The sequence below is a fragment of the Balaenoptera acutorostrata genome, chromosome 5, assembly GCF_949987535.1.
Source record: "Balaenoptera acutorostrata chromosome 5, mBalAcu1.1, whole genome shotgun sequence".
NCBI classification, from domain to species: domain Eukaryota; kingdom Metazoa; phylum Chordata; class Mammalia; order Artiodactyla; family Balaenopteridae; genus Balaenoptera; species Balaenoptera acutorostrata.
In genome coordinates, this window is record NC_080068.1 from 53,115,594 (window position 1) to 53,133,256 (window position 17,663).

At 41.0% G+C, this 17,663-nt stretch overlaps 1 protein-coding gene and 1 pseudogene across 3 annotated transcripts; one reads left to right on the forward strand and one right to left on the reverse strand.

Annotated features, from left to right (window-relative positions):
* Window positions 1-784: 784 nt before the first annotated feature.
* LOC103016869 (cytochrome c oxidase assembly protein COX18, mitochondrial) lies at window positions 785-16,707 on the forward strand. Of its 3 annotated transcripts, XR_452107.2 has the most exons (7): window positions 785-1,240; window positions 1,835-1,935; window positions 4,344-4,507; window positions 5,203-5,327; window positions 6,924-7,031; window positions 11,552-12,299; window positions 13,910-15,813. XR_452107.2 is itself a non-coding variant. In XM_007193581.2 (6 exons), the coding sequence occupies exons 1-6, from the start codon at window positions 899-901 to the stop codon at window positions 11,726-11,728; spliced, it is 1,017 nt and encodes a 338-aa protein (XP_007193643.2). In that variant the 5' UTR covers window positions 785-898; the 3' UTR covers window positions 11,729-16,707. The 3 variants fall into 3 exon arrangements, 2 of the variants coding, with proteins under 2 accessions (XP_007193643.2, XP_007193644.2); XM_007193581.2 differs by having other exon boundaries at window positions 11,552-16,707; XM_007193582.2 differs by having other exon boundaries at window positions 5,206-5,327; window positions 11,552-15,813.
* On the reverse strand, window positions 8,154-9,118 carry LOC103017987 (heterogeneous nuclear ribonucleoprotein A1-like; annotated as a pseudogene).
* Window positions 16,708-17,663: the final 956 nt, after the last annotated feature.

The window sequence follows — 17,663 nt, forward strand, 5'->3', positions numbered from 1 at the left end:
AAAATTAGTCCATGTACATTTAGCCTATTCCTTTTAATCAGAAGACACCTAATGTTGCTGTTCAGGCTCTTGAAAGCTTATATAGGATATATGTTAAGCCCCAGTAAAGAATTCACCGCGCTGCCAGTGATAATTCCCCTTAACTCAGGAGATGGTACTTCACCCTTAACATAAGGTGTTTTGCTGCTCTTTATGATGAAAGAAAACACTTAAGTTGGGTCTGAAAATGTCTATTAGGACAGATGAGAGAATTCTTTATACCACAGACTAAACTATGCCTAGTGCATAAAGGTTGTTGATTAAAACAATCCAGAAACACACGCCTTTCTCCAAACTGGCATTTCAGCAACATGTTGACTCCTGGGTAGTATAATCTATCTCAATCTCTAGCGGAAGCAATTGGGGCGCACAAAAAGACGTGGGGGACTACCTCCTGATCACATAAGGTTAAAACTTAAACCGTGACCCGATTAGTTTAAGTGAAAAAGAACGGAAAGGCACAACCCGAACACCAACTTCCCAAGGTGAGCGCTTCCCAGAAAACACCTCTCCCGGCCCCGGGCAGCAAGCCCCGCCCCGGCCAGCAAGCCCCGCCCCCGACTCTGCAATTCCGGTCGAGCCTCTGAGGAGCTCCACCGCAGCAGCGCGAAAGTTTCGCGTGTGCGCAGTAGGCTTGCTTAGTGCCGCGTGGGAAAGGCGGGACTTCCCTACCTCCTGCGTCATCTCTACTGCGACGCAAGACGTCACTGGTGTGACTGGGGAAGTCAATTATGGCTGCCGGCGGGCTCCCGCCATCTTTACGCCCGGGGTCGCCGGCGCATGCGCGTAGCGGCCTCGGCGGAACGGTGTGCGGAGCTAGTCCGTGTCGTCCGCGTGCTGGGTACAGTCGTGTGCAGAGATGCTGTGCCGGCTGAGCGTTAGGTGGCTGCAGCCGCGGCCTGCACTGCAGCTCCGGGGCTTGGGCCCACCGGTCGCATCGGCCCCCACCGGCGGCGCCAAGCCCTCCGCTCTGCCATTGTGGGCGGTGGCATCAGTCTCTGCAGTTGGCCCGAGTGGCGCGGGTGGCTGGTACGAATCCCTGGCTACGTCGGCGCCGGTGCAGGGCGCCGAGGACGTGCTGCTCTTTGCGCACACCGCCTCGGGCCTGCCCTGGTGGGGCAGCATTCTCCTCACCACCGTGGCCCTGCGCGGCGCTGTCACGCTTCCCCTGGCCGCCTACCAGCACTACATCCTGGCCAAGGTGAGGGGCGCCGAGCCGCGCGTGGACCCGGTTCGGTGGTGAGGAGTGGTCGACGTCTACCCGGGGCTTAAGGTCGCCAGGTACTCCGGGAGTGCTTGGTGTTAGTCATCAGTACCAGTAAGGCAGTGAGCTACTTTACAAAAAGGAATTAACACAGGGCAGAAGTAAATGCAATTTTTGGTGGCTCTGTGACTGCCACAGAGCATATTGATTCTTAATAGACTTCTGTTTCCTCAGTTGACATTACTGGGAAATCCAGGAATTGAAACATTAAAGTGCAGAGTGTAGTTCTTATATAATCCTTATAATAACCCTGTGAAGTAGGTGCTGATATACGTTTTATATATGAGAGAACAGGACTTTAGAGATTAAATAATTTGTCCAAGATCATACTGATGTACAAGATGGAGTTTGCATTTGGTTGCAACTGAGGAAATCTTAAATTAACATCTTATACGCAGACTTAGGGTTTCTTGACATGACCAGTAAACCACATTTTTAAATGAGCTGAGGGGATAGAGAGTGAAATTATGAATGGTTATGAATAAAGATCTTTTATGTTCTCATAACAAAGTCTACTTTTTCTTTAGCTAGGTGGAAAATTTGCAGCCAGAAATAAAAAACATTGCAAGGCATCTTAACCAAGAAGTTGCAGTTCGTGCAAATCAGTTGGGGTGGTCCAAAAGAGCTGCCAGGTAAGCTAATTCTGTGCATATAAGACCATGAAAATATATATACATATATATAATGTATAAGTGATATTTATTATAGGTTTTGGTATTCTGTAGCTTTAGCAGCAAAGTAGTTCTTTTTTCTCTTTAATATTTTAATAAGTTTATGTGGCATGGTAGTTTTATATACTGGACTGAAAGCAAAAAAAATAGAGAAACAAGAAGAGAGAGTTCCTTGTCCTTAAGGGACTTCAGGCTACTGAAAAAGACAGACATGTAATCAAATAATGACTGAACTAAGTACTGTACGAAAGATTATGTACAAGAGTTGGGTCATCACGGAAAGTCAGGAAAGGCTTCACAGGATGATACTGTGACAGTTGTTGGGATTGTAGTCAACAAATGATACAGGTTATTTACAAACTTGACCTTTTGACAACATATAGCAGGTAGTAGCCCGAAGGAATGGGGAGGTAGAAAGTATGAACGCCATGGTAAAAGCAGCTGGATAGGCAAGGTGTTGTCATTCTGCTGTGGTTACCCTGTGTAGTTGTCTGCCTGGGCTCTTAGAAAGCCCTTGCCCAGGGGTGCTTGACCATGGCACAGTTCTATGCCTGCAGTCATCCACTAGGAACTTCTAAGTCCACCTCCTTCTGTCAGCCTAGCTAGCTCTGCTTAGTCAGTGTCCCAAATTCTGATCCTTACTAGACTGTGACAAAGTGTTCACCAGTTCACAGCAATGAGAAGAATAAGGGTTTTTTAGTATGAATATGTAATATATATAGCTTTCCATATATTTTTTATCTATATAGGTGTAAATTGGCCAACTATCTTCAGTATGAAATTGTGTTCCTCTTTATATAGAGTTAAAAAGACCTGACATTTAAAAAAAAATCCTTTTTACAGCTTAATGTCTTTACTTGCTAAAATAGAAAGTTGGTCAGCCTGTAGTTTTGAAGTTTTACTGATCAGGGAAATCTGAGGACTGCAGCTCTAGACCAGAAGAACAGATTAGTAGCTGCTCACCTGGGTTGTAAATGCAGCCTAGACGAGACTGTGGCACCTTGCTTATGCAGCAGTGGCAGGATGATTGTCCAGACACATCCTTAAACAGATGAGTGGCTTTCTAGGAAGACATATCTGAGGTTTCCTGCATTTTCAGTGGAGCTGGGTTTTGAAGCGTGAAAGGGAGGTTGTCAGGTGAACAGCCAGGGAACTGGGCAGTCCACACAGATGATATAATAACTTCCAAAGGCATGCTGATGTGGAAGTCTGATTTGTTGGATGACCCCAGTCATTCAAGGGACCAGAATATACAGGTGTCTAAAGAAGAGTAACAGGAAATAAAGTTGGAAAAGTAGGCAGAGGCTGAATTACAAAGAGCCTGCAATGTCTCCGTATACTGTCTTAATTCAGTACATTATAATTTGATTAAATTCAACAAACCTATTGAAAACCAGCCTTGTACAAAACATGCTATGAGAGATTTAAAGAAGACCCAATACTGGGCTTCCCTGGTGGCGCAGTGGTTGAGAATCTGCCTGCTAATGCAGGGGACACGGGTTCGAGCCCTGGTCTGGGAGGATCCCACATGCCACGGAGCACCTGGGCCCGTGAGCCACAACTACTGAGCCTGCGCGTCTGGAGCCTGTGCCCCGCAACGGGAGGGGCCGCGATAGTGAAAGGCCCACGCACCGCGATGAAGAGCGGTCCCCGCACCGCGATGAAGAGTGGCCCCCACTTGCCGCAACTAGAGAAAGCCCTCGCACGAACCGAAGACCCAACACAGCCAAAAATAAATAAATAAATAAATAAAGTAGCTATAAAATTAAAAAAAAGAAAAAAAAAAAAAAAAAAAGAAGACCCAATACTATAGTCTAGAAAGTGGGACTTAGGAACAGAAATACCTAATATGGTTAATAGAGAAACAGAGTAAGAAAGTCTTTATGAAAGAGTTGATTGAAGAGTGAAGACCATTTTGATGGGCCAAGAGCATACACAGTACAGAACCACATTGCAAGGTATGTCCGGGGATCAAGTGATTGGCTGGAGTGGAGAGATACGAGTAAAATGTGCTTTCACCTCTAGTATTTGTGATTTAAATTGTGGTCATACCATGTTAGTAGTGAAATTTCCCTCCTCAAAGCCTAGTTTGCCAGAGATCACCAGAAGCAAAGACTGTAGTCTGACAGTGTCAGATTTATCAAATTGTTAATGTAATTTGCGTACATTGCAAAAGAACTTTGAGTAAAAGGCTTTATTTGCCTTTTGTTTAGGCAGCCCCGTGGTATAGCTTACGACAACCAAAAATCCTGCATAAATCCTTTAGCCAGTAACCACAGCACGGGTGTGTTTGTGCTGTGGGGATGAAGCACTGCTAGTAGTCAAATGACATTTTCTCCTTTCCCTTTTTCCCTCTTCCCTCAAACTAGGCTCACTTATCTAAAGACTGTGCGGAGGCTTGTTTCAGAGCTGTATGTTCGGGATAACTGCCACCCTTTCAAAGCCACTGTGTTGGTCTGGATTCAGCTTCCAATGTGGATATTCATGTCTGTTGCTCTCCGGAATTTTAGCACAGGGGCAACACATTCAGAAGGTAGTTATTATTGAAGTCTGTTTCCCCCGAATACGTTTTCTAACATTGTCTTTGTACTCTTAAAAAAAAGAAAAAACCAAGCAAAAAGTAAAAAACATCCATACTTCTCATAACTAGAATACACTTTTATCATCTCCCTTACAAGGGTATAGAATTTAAAATATTAAGTGTAAAGCAAACTAGCTGTGTTGAGAAAACAAATCAATCTAGGAAGGACATCACTAGTACTGCTTCTAGGAGGTCATGATAAAATTAGTGTTATAATTCCATAATACGTTCTCCTGGCCAAGAATTTTTTCTATTTATAAATTTAAGAAGCCAGAAAAGCTTTCACAGTTATAAGTGTAAACATTAATTAAGAAAGGTTATAAACTAAAGGGCTTGTTTTTTACTTTCATTTAAAGGCATTTCTAACCAGAAAGTAATCTAAATAGACTTGAAAGAAAGTCTAATTTTTAAAATTTTTTAAATTTAAGTCTGAAAAGATTACTGCTACGTATCTTTATTGTCTCTACATCTGTTTACTACAGAGAGCTTCTTGCCTCTTTCTCAGTACAGGAAGAACTAACTTATGTTGTGGAATGAAAATAACCTAAATAAAAAGTGCAGATCTTTAGTGTGAGGAACACCTTATTGGAATTACTTCCCTCTGCTATTTTAGAAATTCTTTTGTTTTACTTATAAAAATGTTTCAGCAGGTTTTTCTGTTCAGGAGCAGTTAGCTACCGGTGGGGTCCTATGGTTTCCTGACCTCACTGCCCTGGATTCCACTTGGATTCTGCCCGTCTCCATTGGTGTCATCAATTTATTAATAGTGGAGGTCAGTGGTTTTAACTGAGATTTGCTTGCCATTTAAATCATTGGGGTTTTTGTTGTTGCTGTTCTGACCTCAAATGTAAACGTATTTGAGTTGGTGGTGATAGCTCTGAGCTAAAATTGGGACTCCTTAGTTTTGGTCGCTGATCAGCTGTTGATAAATTGTCTTAGGCCAGTTCCTTAACATCTCTGGGGGTCAGAATGCTCATAATTAAAATAAGAGAGCTGAATTAGAACATTTCCAAAATGTCATTTAGCTTTAAAATTATATGATTCTAATACATACAGTTTTGTGATTTGCTTTTTGGTAAAGACAGCAGTTAAGATGCCTAATGAATCTGGTTTTCTTCCCACAATATATTGATGTTTTGTATATATGTTTAATATGTCATTTGTAGGTGGTCAGTACCTGACTGCCATTTTTTAGTTACACAACCTTAGAAAAGTCATAGAACTTCTTTATAAGATGGAGTGTAGAAACATACATATAAAATATGACCCCTATTCCATAAAGAACTGTTCTCAGACTCTGAGTAGAACATAGACTCTTTGAGCTAGAAGAAACCTTAGAAAAGACCTAACTCAGTTGAGATTTCACAGACCTCATATCCACTGCTCTCTGTTTGGGAAATCTAATACACCCCTTATTTTTTCAGATGAGAAAAGTGAGGATGATACTCTGAGGTCTTGGGTGAAGTTTTCCTGAGGAAAGACTCTATGTGTAGTCTAAGTGTGTTAGCCTAAGAGCATCTAGCACAGTTCTGTTAACGTGGTTGGTAATTAGTGAATATTTCTTAGAAAGAAAGAATCGATAACACAGGGTCACAGTGAATAGTGTCAGTCCTCTAGTCTTTCTTTTATTCCATCTAACGACCCAGCATGCATAAGTTTAATAAAAGCCTGTTCTTACTTAACATTCACCACGTGCCAGGCACTATTGTAAGCAATTTACATGAATTAACTCATTTACTTCTTAAAATAATCCTGTGATGTCGGTGCTACTATTACCCCCATTTTAAGGTGCAGAAGGTAAGGCACAGAAAGGTTGAGTAACTTGTGCAAAGTCACATAACCACTGAATGCAGGGCTGCCTTGTGAATCTAGGTAGTTTGAGTGTAGAATCTGTGCTTGTAATCATTAAGTTATGCTGCCTCTTAAATAAGTAATTCATAAACCATAACTGCCTTTCCTAGCCGTGGTTCTTTTCCGTACTCCACGTAGCCAGATCACAAACCTTTGAGATACCTGTTAAGTTCCTTCTTTATGCCAGGTCCTGTGTTTAGGTGCTAAAAAACAAGGACAGGGATTCATACATAATACCTATCTTGTAGGGACTTCAGTTTTACACACAATCTTTAAAAAACATTGACTTGTAAAAATTGTGCTGTGATACTGTTTAGTATAGATGAATCTCTTTATTGCTGTTATTTAAAGTTCCATTTAAGAATTTTACATAAATTTATCAGTTTTATTTTTAATTTTTATTGCTTTTCTTAAAGTATAGGTAGAGGCCAGTCAAAAATCAGTTTGTATTTTAAAGCTTGTCTCATTTAATGTGCATTTCAATAATCAGCATGTGTTATATATTCTACCCCTTCAGATTTTTGCTCTGCAAAAAATTGGAATGTCTCGTTTCCAGACATACATTACGTACTTTGTTCGTGCAGTATCAGTGTTGATGATTCCAATTGCAGCGACAGTACCTTCAGTGAGTAAGCACCAGTATTGCGCGAAGCATGTGCTAAATATAAATCTTCTGTTTCTAGCTTAGACTGGCTGGGATTCTGCCTCTTCTATTGAGCTTCCTCCGACTACTCGATCCCTTACTGGTTTCTGGGTTTCTGTAGTAATGAATCTACTGTCTCTATCACCAAGTGACATCTGAATATTTCTTGGGGGATTGGTTAATCTTCCTTTACGTGAATGTGTCTTAACCCTCCTATTAAACCAAACTCCTTTTTCCTCTTTTTTTTTTCTTTTTTTTTTTAATCTTGCAAAGTACGTGACACAGTACTATGAACGTAGTATTTGCTGTTTGATTAACTGATATATTGAATTCTTTCTGTCTTCATAGACTAGTCCAAGGAATTTTAGCACTGAAAAAAGAAACAAAACTTTGTGCTAGGTTTGTATGGGTTCATATGTAATATTGTTTAATCTCATAACAGTTTTATGAGATATGTATACTTGTCCCTATTTATATGTAATTAAACTTTTATAGAAATAGAAAAAGAAATGTTATATTTGCAGTTATTTCATATTTTTAGCCTTTTGCTTCCATGGATACTTTAGTGCTAAGATGGGTAAAGCTATGTCAGGTATAGAGCTGTCTTAGCTCAGAGCCAACACATAGACCATAAAGTAGTAGTCATTTGTTGCTGGTAGTTAGAGTTATATCATTTATATAAAAGTACTTTATAGGACTTGTCTTAGGAATCTGAAATAGTATGTTTCATCATAAAAAATGTGAATTAAATGTTTGGTTTTTTTAAGACACATTTATTCAGCATCATGATCAGACTATTACATTTAGCGATCAATAGCATGGGTGCAAAAAAAAAAAAACGTCACAGTGAAAACCTTTGTTGGACTGCTTTACACTTTCCACAGAACAGAAACTGAAATACCCTGTTACACACTTAAGTCACAAATACAGTCCTCGAGTTTTTTTGCCCATACACATGAGTATTATCTAAAACATGTCTTCTTTGTAGCATCTAGGCCCTGCTACCACTGTGCTTGGCTGAGTTCACAAATCTGTTGTAACCTGTAGCTTCCCTGTCACTTCTCTGGCTCTCCTCTCCTGCTAAGCTTTGTTTCCTGGCAGTAATTAAAACCTTCTGCCACTGCCATAGCTCCTGCTGCTGCAGGAACCACCATAGCCACCTTGGTTTTATCGTTTGACGAAGTACTGGCCTCCACCACCATAGAGGCAAGAACTTTTGCCTCCAAAGTTTCCTCCTTTCATCAGTCCAGAATTTGAAGATTGACTGTTGTAAATGCCAGAATCATTGTAGCTTCCGCCACCCCTGAAATTGCTTCCGTCATTACCAAATCCATTATAGCCATCCCCACTGCCACCATAGCCACCACCACCATGGCTGCCACCAAAGGCATCTCGACCACTGAAGTTTCCTCCACCACCAGAGTTGTCATTCCCACCAAAGCCACCGCCACGACCACCACCAAAGTTTCCAGAACCACTTCGACCTCTTTGGCTGGATGAAGCACTAGCCTTCTCTTGCTGAGATAGGGCTTTCCGTACTTCACAGCTGTGGCCGTTCACAGCGTGGTATTTCTGAATGACAATCTTGTCTATGGAGTCATGGTCACCAAAGGTTACAAAAAGCAAAGTCTCTCTTTTTGCCGCTGCCTTGGTTAGTCATGATTTCAATCACTTCAGTTTTCCCGTACTGTTCAGAATAATCTCTTTGGTGATGTTCTTCAGTGTCTTCTTTAATGCCACCAACAAAAATCTTTTTCACAGTGAAGTGGGCACCAGGTCTTTGAGAATCTTCTCTTGAGACAGCCCTCTTTGGTTCCCCAACTCTCCCATCCACCTTGTGTGGCCTTGCCTTCATGGCCGCATCCACCTCCTCCACAGTGGCATACGTGACAAACCCGAAGCCGCTGGGGCGCTTGGTGTTTGGATCCCTCGTTACCACACAATCTGGGAGCGTTCCCCTTTGCTGAAAATGGCTCCCCAGACTCTCATCGGCTGTTTTCAAAGCTTAAACCTCCGATGAAGAGCTTCTGCAGATGTTTGGGCTCTTTGGGAGACTCCGACTTAGACATGACGGCAGTAGATGGGGGAGACTTCAACGACGCTTACTTGGCGGTGTCCATGGGCTCAATGAAATGTTAAATGTTTTTAAGCTGTCACTTAGACATAGTACCATCATTAATCCTGTGTAAAATAAATAAGTTTCCTTGTTTCTAAAATAGACACCATAATGTCTGTGAGAATTAAGGAAATGACAAATGTCTGTTATAGTACTTTTCATGTAATGATAATATTGTTATAAAATACTCTGTAAAAACAGAACAATACAAATTCACTGCATTTCTAAGGAGAAATAATACCAATTATAACTGAGGAAACCCCCAGATCAAGTAAAATAGGAGCAGTAAAGTTTTAGTGAGAGGTTGGATTCAAAGTGAGTAACAGAGATCTGAAAAACAGGGTCTTTTTTTTTTTTTATTTAAAGCTTTTTTTTTTAACTTATTTATTTTATCTTATTTATTTTTGTCTGTGTTGGGTCTTTGTTGCTGTGGGCAGGCTTTCTCTAGTTGCAGCGAGCGGGGGCTACTCTTGGTTGCGGTGCGCAGACTTCTCATTGTGATTGCGGTGGCTTCTCTTGTTGCGGAGCATGGGCTCTAGGTGCGCAGGCTTCAGTAGTTGTGGCTTGCAGGCTCTGGAGCGCAGGCTCAGTAGTTGTGGCGCACGGGCTTAGTTGCTCCGCGGCATGTGGGATCTTCCCGGACCAGGGCTGGAACCCGGGTCCCCTGCATTGGCAGGTAGATTCTTAACCACTGCGCCACAAGGGAAGCCCTGAAAAACAGTGTCTTAAGTACCCACAAATTCATTCCCTCAAATACAGGAAATTCTGAATTAGGTATTTCATTGTAGAGCTGATGTAGCATCCCTGTGAAGACTTGAGAAAGGCAGCCTGCTTCTCTCTCAGTGCTGCATCGTCCACAGCCTGTAATGGACTTGAAGGCCGCAGGATAGTCACGATGGCCACTGGAGCTTGTTGTCTTGTGCGAATAGTAAAAAGGTTCCTCAAGTGCAGTCAGCCCCTTTCAGGACCCTTGCCGGGCACCCCACCAAACACTGTGCTTCCATCTTAAATATGTGGCTGTGCCTAACTGCAGAAGAGGTTGGGAAGGATAGTCTTCTTTTTCTTCTTTGTAGATGGCAGTATACCCTGCTGAAAATTAGTATTTTTTTTAACTAAGGAAGAAGAATGATACTTAGTAGGCAGTTTTTAGCCTGATGTAGTTGAGGCTCCGGATGCTGTTCGCTTCATGGATAAGTTTGACGATGATGGTAGTTAATATTTATTCAACATTAACATTGTACCAGGCCCTTTTAAAAATCATTTACATATATTAGTACAAATATTTCTCCCAACAATGCACTGAAGTAGGAGCTATTATAATCTCCACTTTAGTGCTGAGGAAACTGAGGCACAGAGAGGATAAGTAACTCATCAAGGTTACTCATCTTTTAAGTGGCAGAGTCTAACACACTTCCAGGCCGTTTGGCTCTTACTCTTAACTACTGTGCTAACCTGCCTTTAAGGATGTATTGCTTACTGCCCTTAAAAACTTGCTCTGGAACAAATGCAGGTGCTTAATATGGGCCACATACTGTGCTTACCACTCTACCTGAATTTTCTCATTTATTCCTCACAGCATCTCTTTGAGGTGAGTACAGTTCTGTCTCCATTTTATAGAAGAGAAAACTGAAACAAGAAAAATAACGTACCCAAAGTTAAATAAATAAATTTCAAACTCAGGCAGTTTGACTCCGGGACCTGGATTCAACCACCACATGGTCTTGCCTCTGGGGGCTGATTACCTTCTGATGCCAAAGAAAGGCTTGGGAAAGATGTATGTATGTACGGGAATGTTTTGAGAGGCCACAGAACTTAGTCTTTGACCTAAATAAGTCAATCTGAATGGTAGTAAAAAAGAAAGTTGAAGATAATGCTGAGACCCTTTGTCACAGGAAAAGGCAAAGATAATGCAGTCCTGACTACGCCTTAGAAACTGGTTAGTGGAAAAAATTTGCAAGATAGGTGACTGTATATAGGTCTAGGGGGGCTAAGTTTGCCATGATAAATGGCCGTCCCCCCAGTAGCATACCTTCAGTGTAGCAGCCTGTCAAGACTCTTGGTGGGGAAAAAGTATGCTTAACTGCCAGAGACGGAGGTGAGATCTCTCTTGGACCTCTGCTTGGGAGCTGTTCTCTGTCATCCACTTTCTGTCATGAATACCTCTTCTTTTTGTTTCTTTTTGCTTTTGAGTCTTCCTGTCAACTTTCTTACCTGTCTGTTAGATCTGTCACAGGTATCTAATAGCTACTGAAGGTCTTGGTCAGTCCTGGTGTACTTATATTTACAGAGATTGTAATTTTTTTTTTATTGCCTACCTATTTCTAGACACTGGTGTCCTTGGAGAATGGAGAGATGCTAACTTTCACGTCCTTTCTTCTCTTTACAGTCACTTGTTCTCTACTGGTTATGCTCCAGCTTCATGGGCCTTGCACAGAACTTGCTGCTGCGTTCTCCTAGATTTCGCCAACTTTGTCGAATACCGTTGACCAAGTCAGATTCAGACACTCCTTATAAAGACCTCTTTGCTGCCTTTTACGCCAAGTTCATTACGCCAAGAAAATGACATACTTTCTAGTAATTTTGAAACAATTACAAGTTTCACTGTTAATGTATTTAGAAGATTTAGAAATTCAGATATGGTTTAATTTGCTTTTTAAAATCATCAGCTCTGTGAAGTACTGTGGATTAAGATATAATCCAGATATATTTGACAGTACTTAAAATCTTTTAAGTGCTAAAAATGTAGTATGTTCAATTATATAAAAGTGGGATCAAAGTGTCGGGCCCTGTTTGTAAAATTACAACTTGCGAAAGGTGCTAGAACTTTGGAGAACAGGACTAGAAAAGTTTTATAAAATAAAAGAATCCAATGAAGTGATTCTTAAAATTTTGGGGGTGTGGAGGATCATAGACCCGTTTGATCATTTAATAAAGCCATGGTTTTCTCTTCAGAAAAGCCCTGAAACTCACAACATGGAGGCCTTTATTGACCCCCCTTCTGATAATTCCTGGTTAATAAGTATTATTCTAATGGAACATACATTGATGATGAGTTAATGTGTGATTTTAAAATGAAAAGGACTTGAGATACATGCAGTGGAGTAGTCTACGCACGGAAGAAAGTACCTAATAGGGTAGGTAGTGTTGCTTCTCAGCCTTGCTCTGAAAGGATATAAAGGGTGTACATTTCCTTTCTCTATAATTTAAGAAGTCCGGAATACAGAGCATAGAACTAAGTACTGCTAGAGCCCAAAGTAGAAAATCTTAAGCTAATCATATAGAATATGAAGGAACCCAATATCTCTGTTAATCCTTTAAGAAAGTGAAAAACTGGTACTAGGGTCAAGGTTATGCTAATTGGGAGACTCCTTTAGACCTGGACACCTTGGTATGATAATACATAACATTAAATTGGTCTGAGGATCTTATATATTACAAAATTCATAATTTCATAGCTTGGAAAAAAGGATCAAAGTAAATTTTAAAAGCTCAAAAGATCAGGATAGTATTAGCAAGTTTTAAAAATAATGACTGAATACATGAAGATACATTAGTTACACTATTACTAGAAATTAAATAGTAGGTGAAGAATCATCTTATTCAGCCAGAGAGCATGCATATGAACGTTGTGTATTCAGTCATTAGAGAACGTAGGTAGATCACATAATTGTGAAATAAGCTTGTGCAGAATTCTGGAGACAGAGTTGTTTGAGTCTTTCCTGTCATCTCAAAGTACAGTAGACCCTTCTGTCTCCTAGCCCCAAAGCCACAACCATTAAGAGCTTCAAACTGTTAGCAGCTAGAATCCCAACAAACAGCTGAACCAGACTTCATTAGATAAGGACTAACATAGCCACAGAGAGGGAATGATTCTGTGACTCTTGAACATATTGACTGTAGTCATTTGTGGAATACAGTTTCAAAGTACAAAGGACTATTAGAAAACTTTGAACTTTATTTGGTAATTGTATTGCTCTTGTTAATATTGCATTGCTGTTTTGGAACTCTTATTGTCAGGTAAAATATCTAATGATGTTTACTGGTATATTTGTTTTCTGTGGATGCTGTTAACAAAATCTTTATGCTGCTTATGCACCAAGAGGAAGATGCTATTGAATGTATTTGATATTATAAGATATATGTCTTTCAAATTTTTCTTTTAAGGGATAGATTTAGGGATTGCCCCTGAGGTCCTACAAAAGAAGGTCCTCCCCACAGTTCTCCACCCGTATACTCAGAAAGCCTAGGCTTCATATCTGTTTCACCTAAGACCTTCCACAATCTCAGTTAAGAACTGATGAAATAAAATTCATGTTTGATGGCAAGACGAGAAAAGTGTAAACATAAATTTTTTCTTTGTCCCTTTGGGCCTCCTGCCTCCCCTTTAGCAGGTATTGTGCCTCTGCATTAACCAGAGCTCTTTAGGAGATAACATTCCTTAATCTCATTAAGGGGCACTGACTCTTAGGAGATAACCTTCCTTCTTGTAAGGGACCATGATGACTCATGACCCACTCTTTGCTTTGTACCTGTAGGTCTGGATCGTGTAAACTGTTAATAATACATCATTTGACATAAACTAAACCCTTTGTCTCAAAAACGTACATAACTGTGCTTTGACCGCTAATTGGCAGAACAGTCCCCGGAGCTTTCTGAAAGTCTATCTCTCAGATTATAACCCTCAAATTGGCTTGAAAATTTTCCATATTTTTCTTAAACGGTTGATGAATTTTTCTGTTGACAGGACTGTACATAAAAGCACTTTGATCCTGGTTGATTCCTGTCCATAGCAACCACAAGGCCTGGCAATTACCACAAAAAAAGAAAAACATTACCAGCTGAGGAATGGCAGCAAAAGAGGTTAAACCAAGAAAGCACTTTTACACAGAAGCCTTGCCTAGTTCTTAGAGCAGTAACTTTTGCTTTGCTGTAACTTGAACATGAGAGAGATCCGACACAACTGTCCCAAAGGAATACGTAACAAGAGAACCCTGTTCCCTTGTATTCTCGCTGACTACCTTCTTGACTGCCCAGTTCTTATGTAAGTTTTGCAAGATAGTCTTACCTTTAATTGCCTAGGCCTATACTGCTGATTTTCTTCTGTAAAATGAGGACTTCTGGGTGTTTGAGAACAAAAACCTTGATGGAAAGACCTTAAAATCAAAATAAATGCTTTAAGAAAGCAGCCCGGCTTCCCTGGTGGCGCAGTGGTTAAGAATCCGCCTGCCAGTGCAGGGGACACGGGTTCGAGCCCTGGTCCAGGAAGATCCCACATGCTGTGGAGCAACTAAGCCTGTGTGCCGTAACTACTGAGCCTGCGCTCTAGAGCCCGTGAGCCACAACTACTGAGCCTGTGTGCTGCAACTACTGAAGCCCGCATGTCTGGAGCCCGTGCTCCACAACGAGAGAAGCCACTGCAATGAGAAGCCTGTGCACCACCACGAACAGTAGCCCCTGCTTGACGCAACTAGAGAAAGCCCGTGTGCAGCAACGAAGATCCAGTGCAGCCAAAAATAAATATAAATAAATAATTAATTTTAAAAAAAGCAGCCACTGTTATTGAGTTATTCTGTCTAAGGCAACAAAAAAGAAATTTCTATCCTTGAAAGTCCCTGCTAGACTCCAGAGGGCCAAGAATTTCTTGAAAAAGAAGCCTCTAGGGAAAATGCCCCATTTCTATCTTTCCTATTTTGAGAAAATTTTATGGTCATGCTCCTCTTCCTTTGTATCCCTGATATGGCAGTTATATTTGTTTTTCCTTAGTTGAGAAGGCAGCATTGTATTTAATTTAGCTTTGGTTTTTGTCTTCTGGCTAAATTGTAGCTCTCTGGGGAAACTTAAAACTGGAATATGAAATACACCTAACTATATCCCTTTCATTGCAGCTGCATTTCTGCATGTTCCAACGGTAGTACAATTGATAATTTGAGGAATTTCTTCTAATTATAACCTCAAACTTCCTGGCTTTTCTGTGAGTGATGGATGCTTCTGAGGGTAAGGAGTATTAAAAATATGAATTCTGTATCTGAGAGAATTAACAGCTTCTTATTCCATGTTATTCAAAATGTGTCCCATGTGTTGCTATAGGTAGGAAACTCCTTTTGTGGTTTCATTATAGAAGCTTCAGTTGTGCTTATATGAGTTTTCAAATACAGATGTTCCATTTTGGGATGCAAGTGAAAACCAGAAATTCCCATTTAAAATTACAGTCACAACCAAGTAGAGATTTTAAAATGAAATATCTTCTTCCTTATCTTTAACTCTCACCTATCTACATCATGTGTTACTTTACTTTAAAATACAGTCGGTCCTCATTATTCACAGTTTCATGTTTGTGAATTCACCTACTCACTAAAATTTATTTGTAAAATGCTCGTGATGTTTTTGCTGTTACTAGCAGACATGTGGCTGCACGCTCAGAGCAGCAAAAAATGAGACCAGTGCACACATTCCCAGCAGCAGTCAAATCAAGTGACACTGCGTTTTGTTTCAGCTCTCATGCTGTAAACATGTGTCCTTCTTGTGGTCTATTTAGTGCCATGTTTTTCTCTTTTTTACACTTTTGTTGATGATTTCTCTGTTTCAGCTGGCCCCCAAGCACTGAGTACAAGGAGACTGTGATGCCCTCACAGAGAAAATGTGTGTTAGGTGAGCCTCTTCCCAGTGTGAGTTACGGTGCTACTGGCCGTGAGTTCAGTGTTAATGAATCAACAATATATATTACATAAGGTGTCTTTAAACAGAAACACACGGAGGACGTGATTATGTCTTGATCGGTTGATGAAATTGGTTGTTGTGACCAAAGGCTTGAAGGAACCTAACTCTGAATTTCCTCTAAGAGTGATGGGAGGCTTTATAGAACAAAACTGCCGTGAATGATGAGAATTGAATGTATTTCAGCCTATGCCACACAGTTTTTATAGTCATATGATGGTTTAAATCAGGCATCCTGAAATTGAGGACCTATGGGCCACAAATCTAGCTCACTGCCCTTTTTTGTACAGCCTGAAAGCCGAGAGTAGTTTTTACATTCTTAAATGATTGAAAAAAAATGAAAAGATAGTATTTCGTGACACATAGAAATTATATGAAGTTCACATTTCAGTGTTTTACTGGAGCACAGCCATGTTTGTTTATGTATTGTCTGCGGCTTTCATGCTTCAACTGCAGAGCTGAGTGGTGTGACAGAGGTTTTATGTCACAGTGCTTCATACTCTGCTCAGCACACATCTTAGTGATACAGTTGTAACTCCACAGCATTTCATGTGTACTGCCCTACTGCAACACTTTATTTTTTATTTTTTTTAAATTTATTTATTTATGGCTGTGTTGGGTCTTCGTTTCTGTGCGAGGGCTTTCTCTAGTTGCGGCACGTGGGGGCCACTCTTCATCGCGGTGCACGGGCCTCTCTTTGTCGCAGCCTCTCTCGTTGCGGAGCACAGGCTCCAGACGTGCAGGCTCAGTAGTTGTGGCTCACGGGCCTAGTTGCTCCGCGGCATGTGGGATCTTCCCAGACCAGGGCTTGAACCCGTGTCCCCTGCATTGGCAGGCAGATTCTCAACCACTGCGCCACCAGGGAAGCCCGACACTTTATTTTTTATTACCAGTTCATATCCAGTCAAAATAAGAAAAGTGGATTTCAAATGTCATACTTTTAAAGCACAGTAGAGTATGGATTATTTTGTTATTGAATTAGATGGCAAAACATTGTGTTTATTATGCAATGACACTATCGCTGCACTGAAAGAACACGATGTATGTTGACATTACCAGACATCGTGATATTTCCAACTTGCAGGAGAGCGATGGTCAGAAAAAGTAGAAGATTTAAAGTGGAATATCTCATCACAGCAGAATGGATTTGAAAGAAAAACTCACAACTAATGGAAAATTCTGTTTCCTCTATACACTACCCACAGAACCCTTTTGGCCACCAAATGTGTGTGTGTGTTCTCCACACCAGGCAGTTCTCCAGTTCTTTGCAGGCACCAACTGAGTGTCCTACAATTTAGTTCAGTTCTGATACTACCTGGAGTTTTTACCTGAAAACTGGGTTTGCCTCTTGGTGGGTGTCCAGCCAAGAGACACGAACAAGCCAAAGATCAGGAGAAGAAAGGATTTATTACTTGCAGCAAGTAAGGAGGACACGGGGGATTTTCCAAAAGGAATGTCTCCCCGAACTGCAAAATTGGGGAAGTTTTAAGCTAAGGATATGTGCACATTCACGAAGGGGCTAGAGCAGAGGAGAATTCAGCACAGAATTGGGGCAAAGGTCGACAGTCCAAGCTCCCAAGGGTCGGAAAAGGTTAACATCATCATTCCTTAGGTTCTGACCTATCTGAGGTCTCAGTGTGTCGTTACCATCCTACACCTGGGTGGGGGCCTTAGTGCCTTCAGAACTCAAAAGATGATGTATCAGATTGTTATGTATATCCCTTGAGGAGGAACTAGGATGCTTTTATCTCTGAACTGTTGTTTCTTGACTGCATTTCCTTCGT

Bases quoted from the DNA above. Each gene is read 5' to 3' on its own strand.
- LOC103016869 (XM_007193581.2), top strand. From the start codon at position 899: ATGCTGTGCCGGCTGAGCGTTAGGTGGCTGCAGCCGCGGCCTGCACTG. The intron at 4,508-5,202 runs GTAGTTATTATT...AAAATGTTTCAG, and splicing joins AGGGGCAACACATTCAGAAG to CAGGTTTTTCTGTTCAGGAG. The intron at 7,032-11,551 runs GTGAGTAAGCAC...TTCTCTTTACAG, and splicing joins TTGCAGCGACAGTACCTTCA to TCACTTGTTCTCTACTGGTT.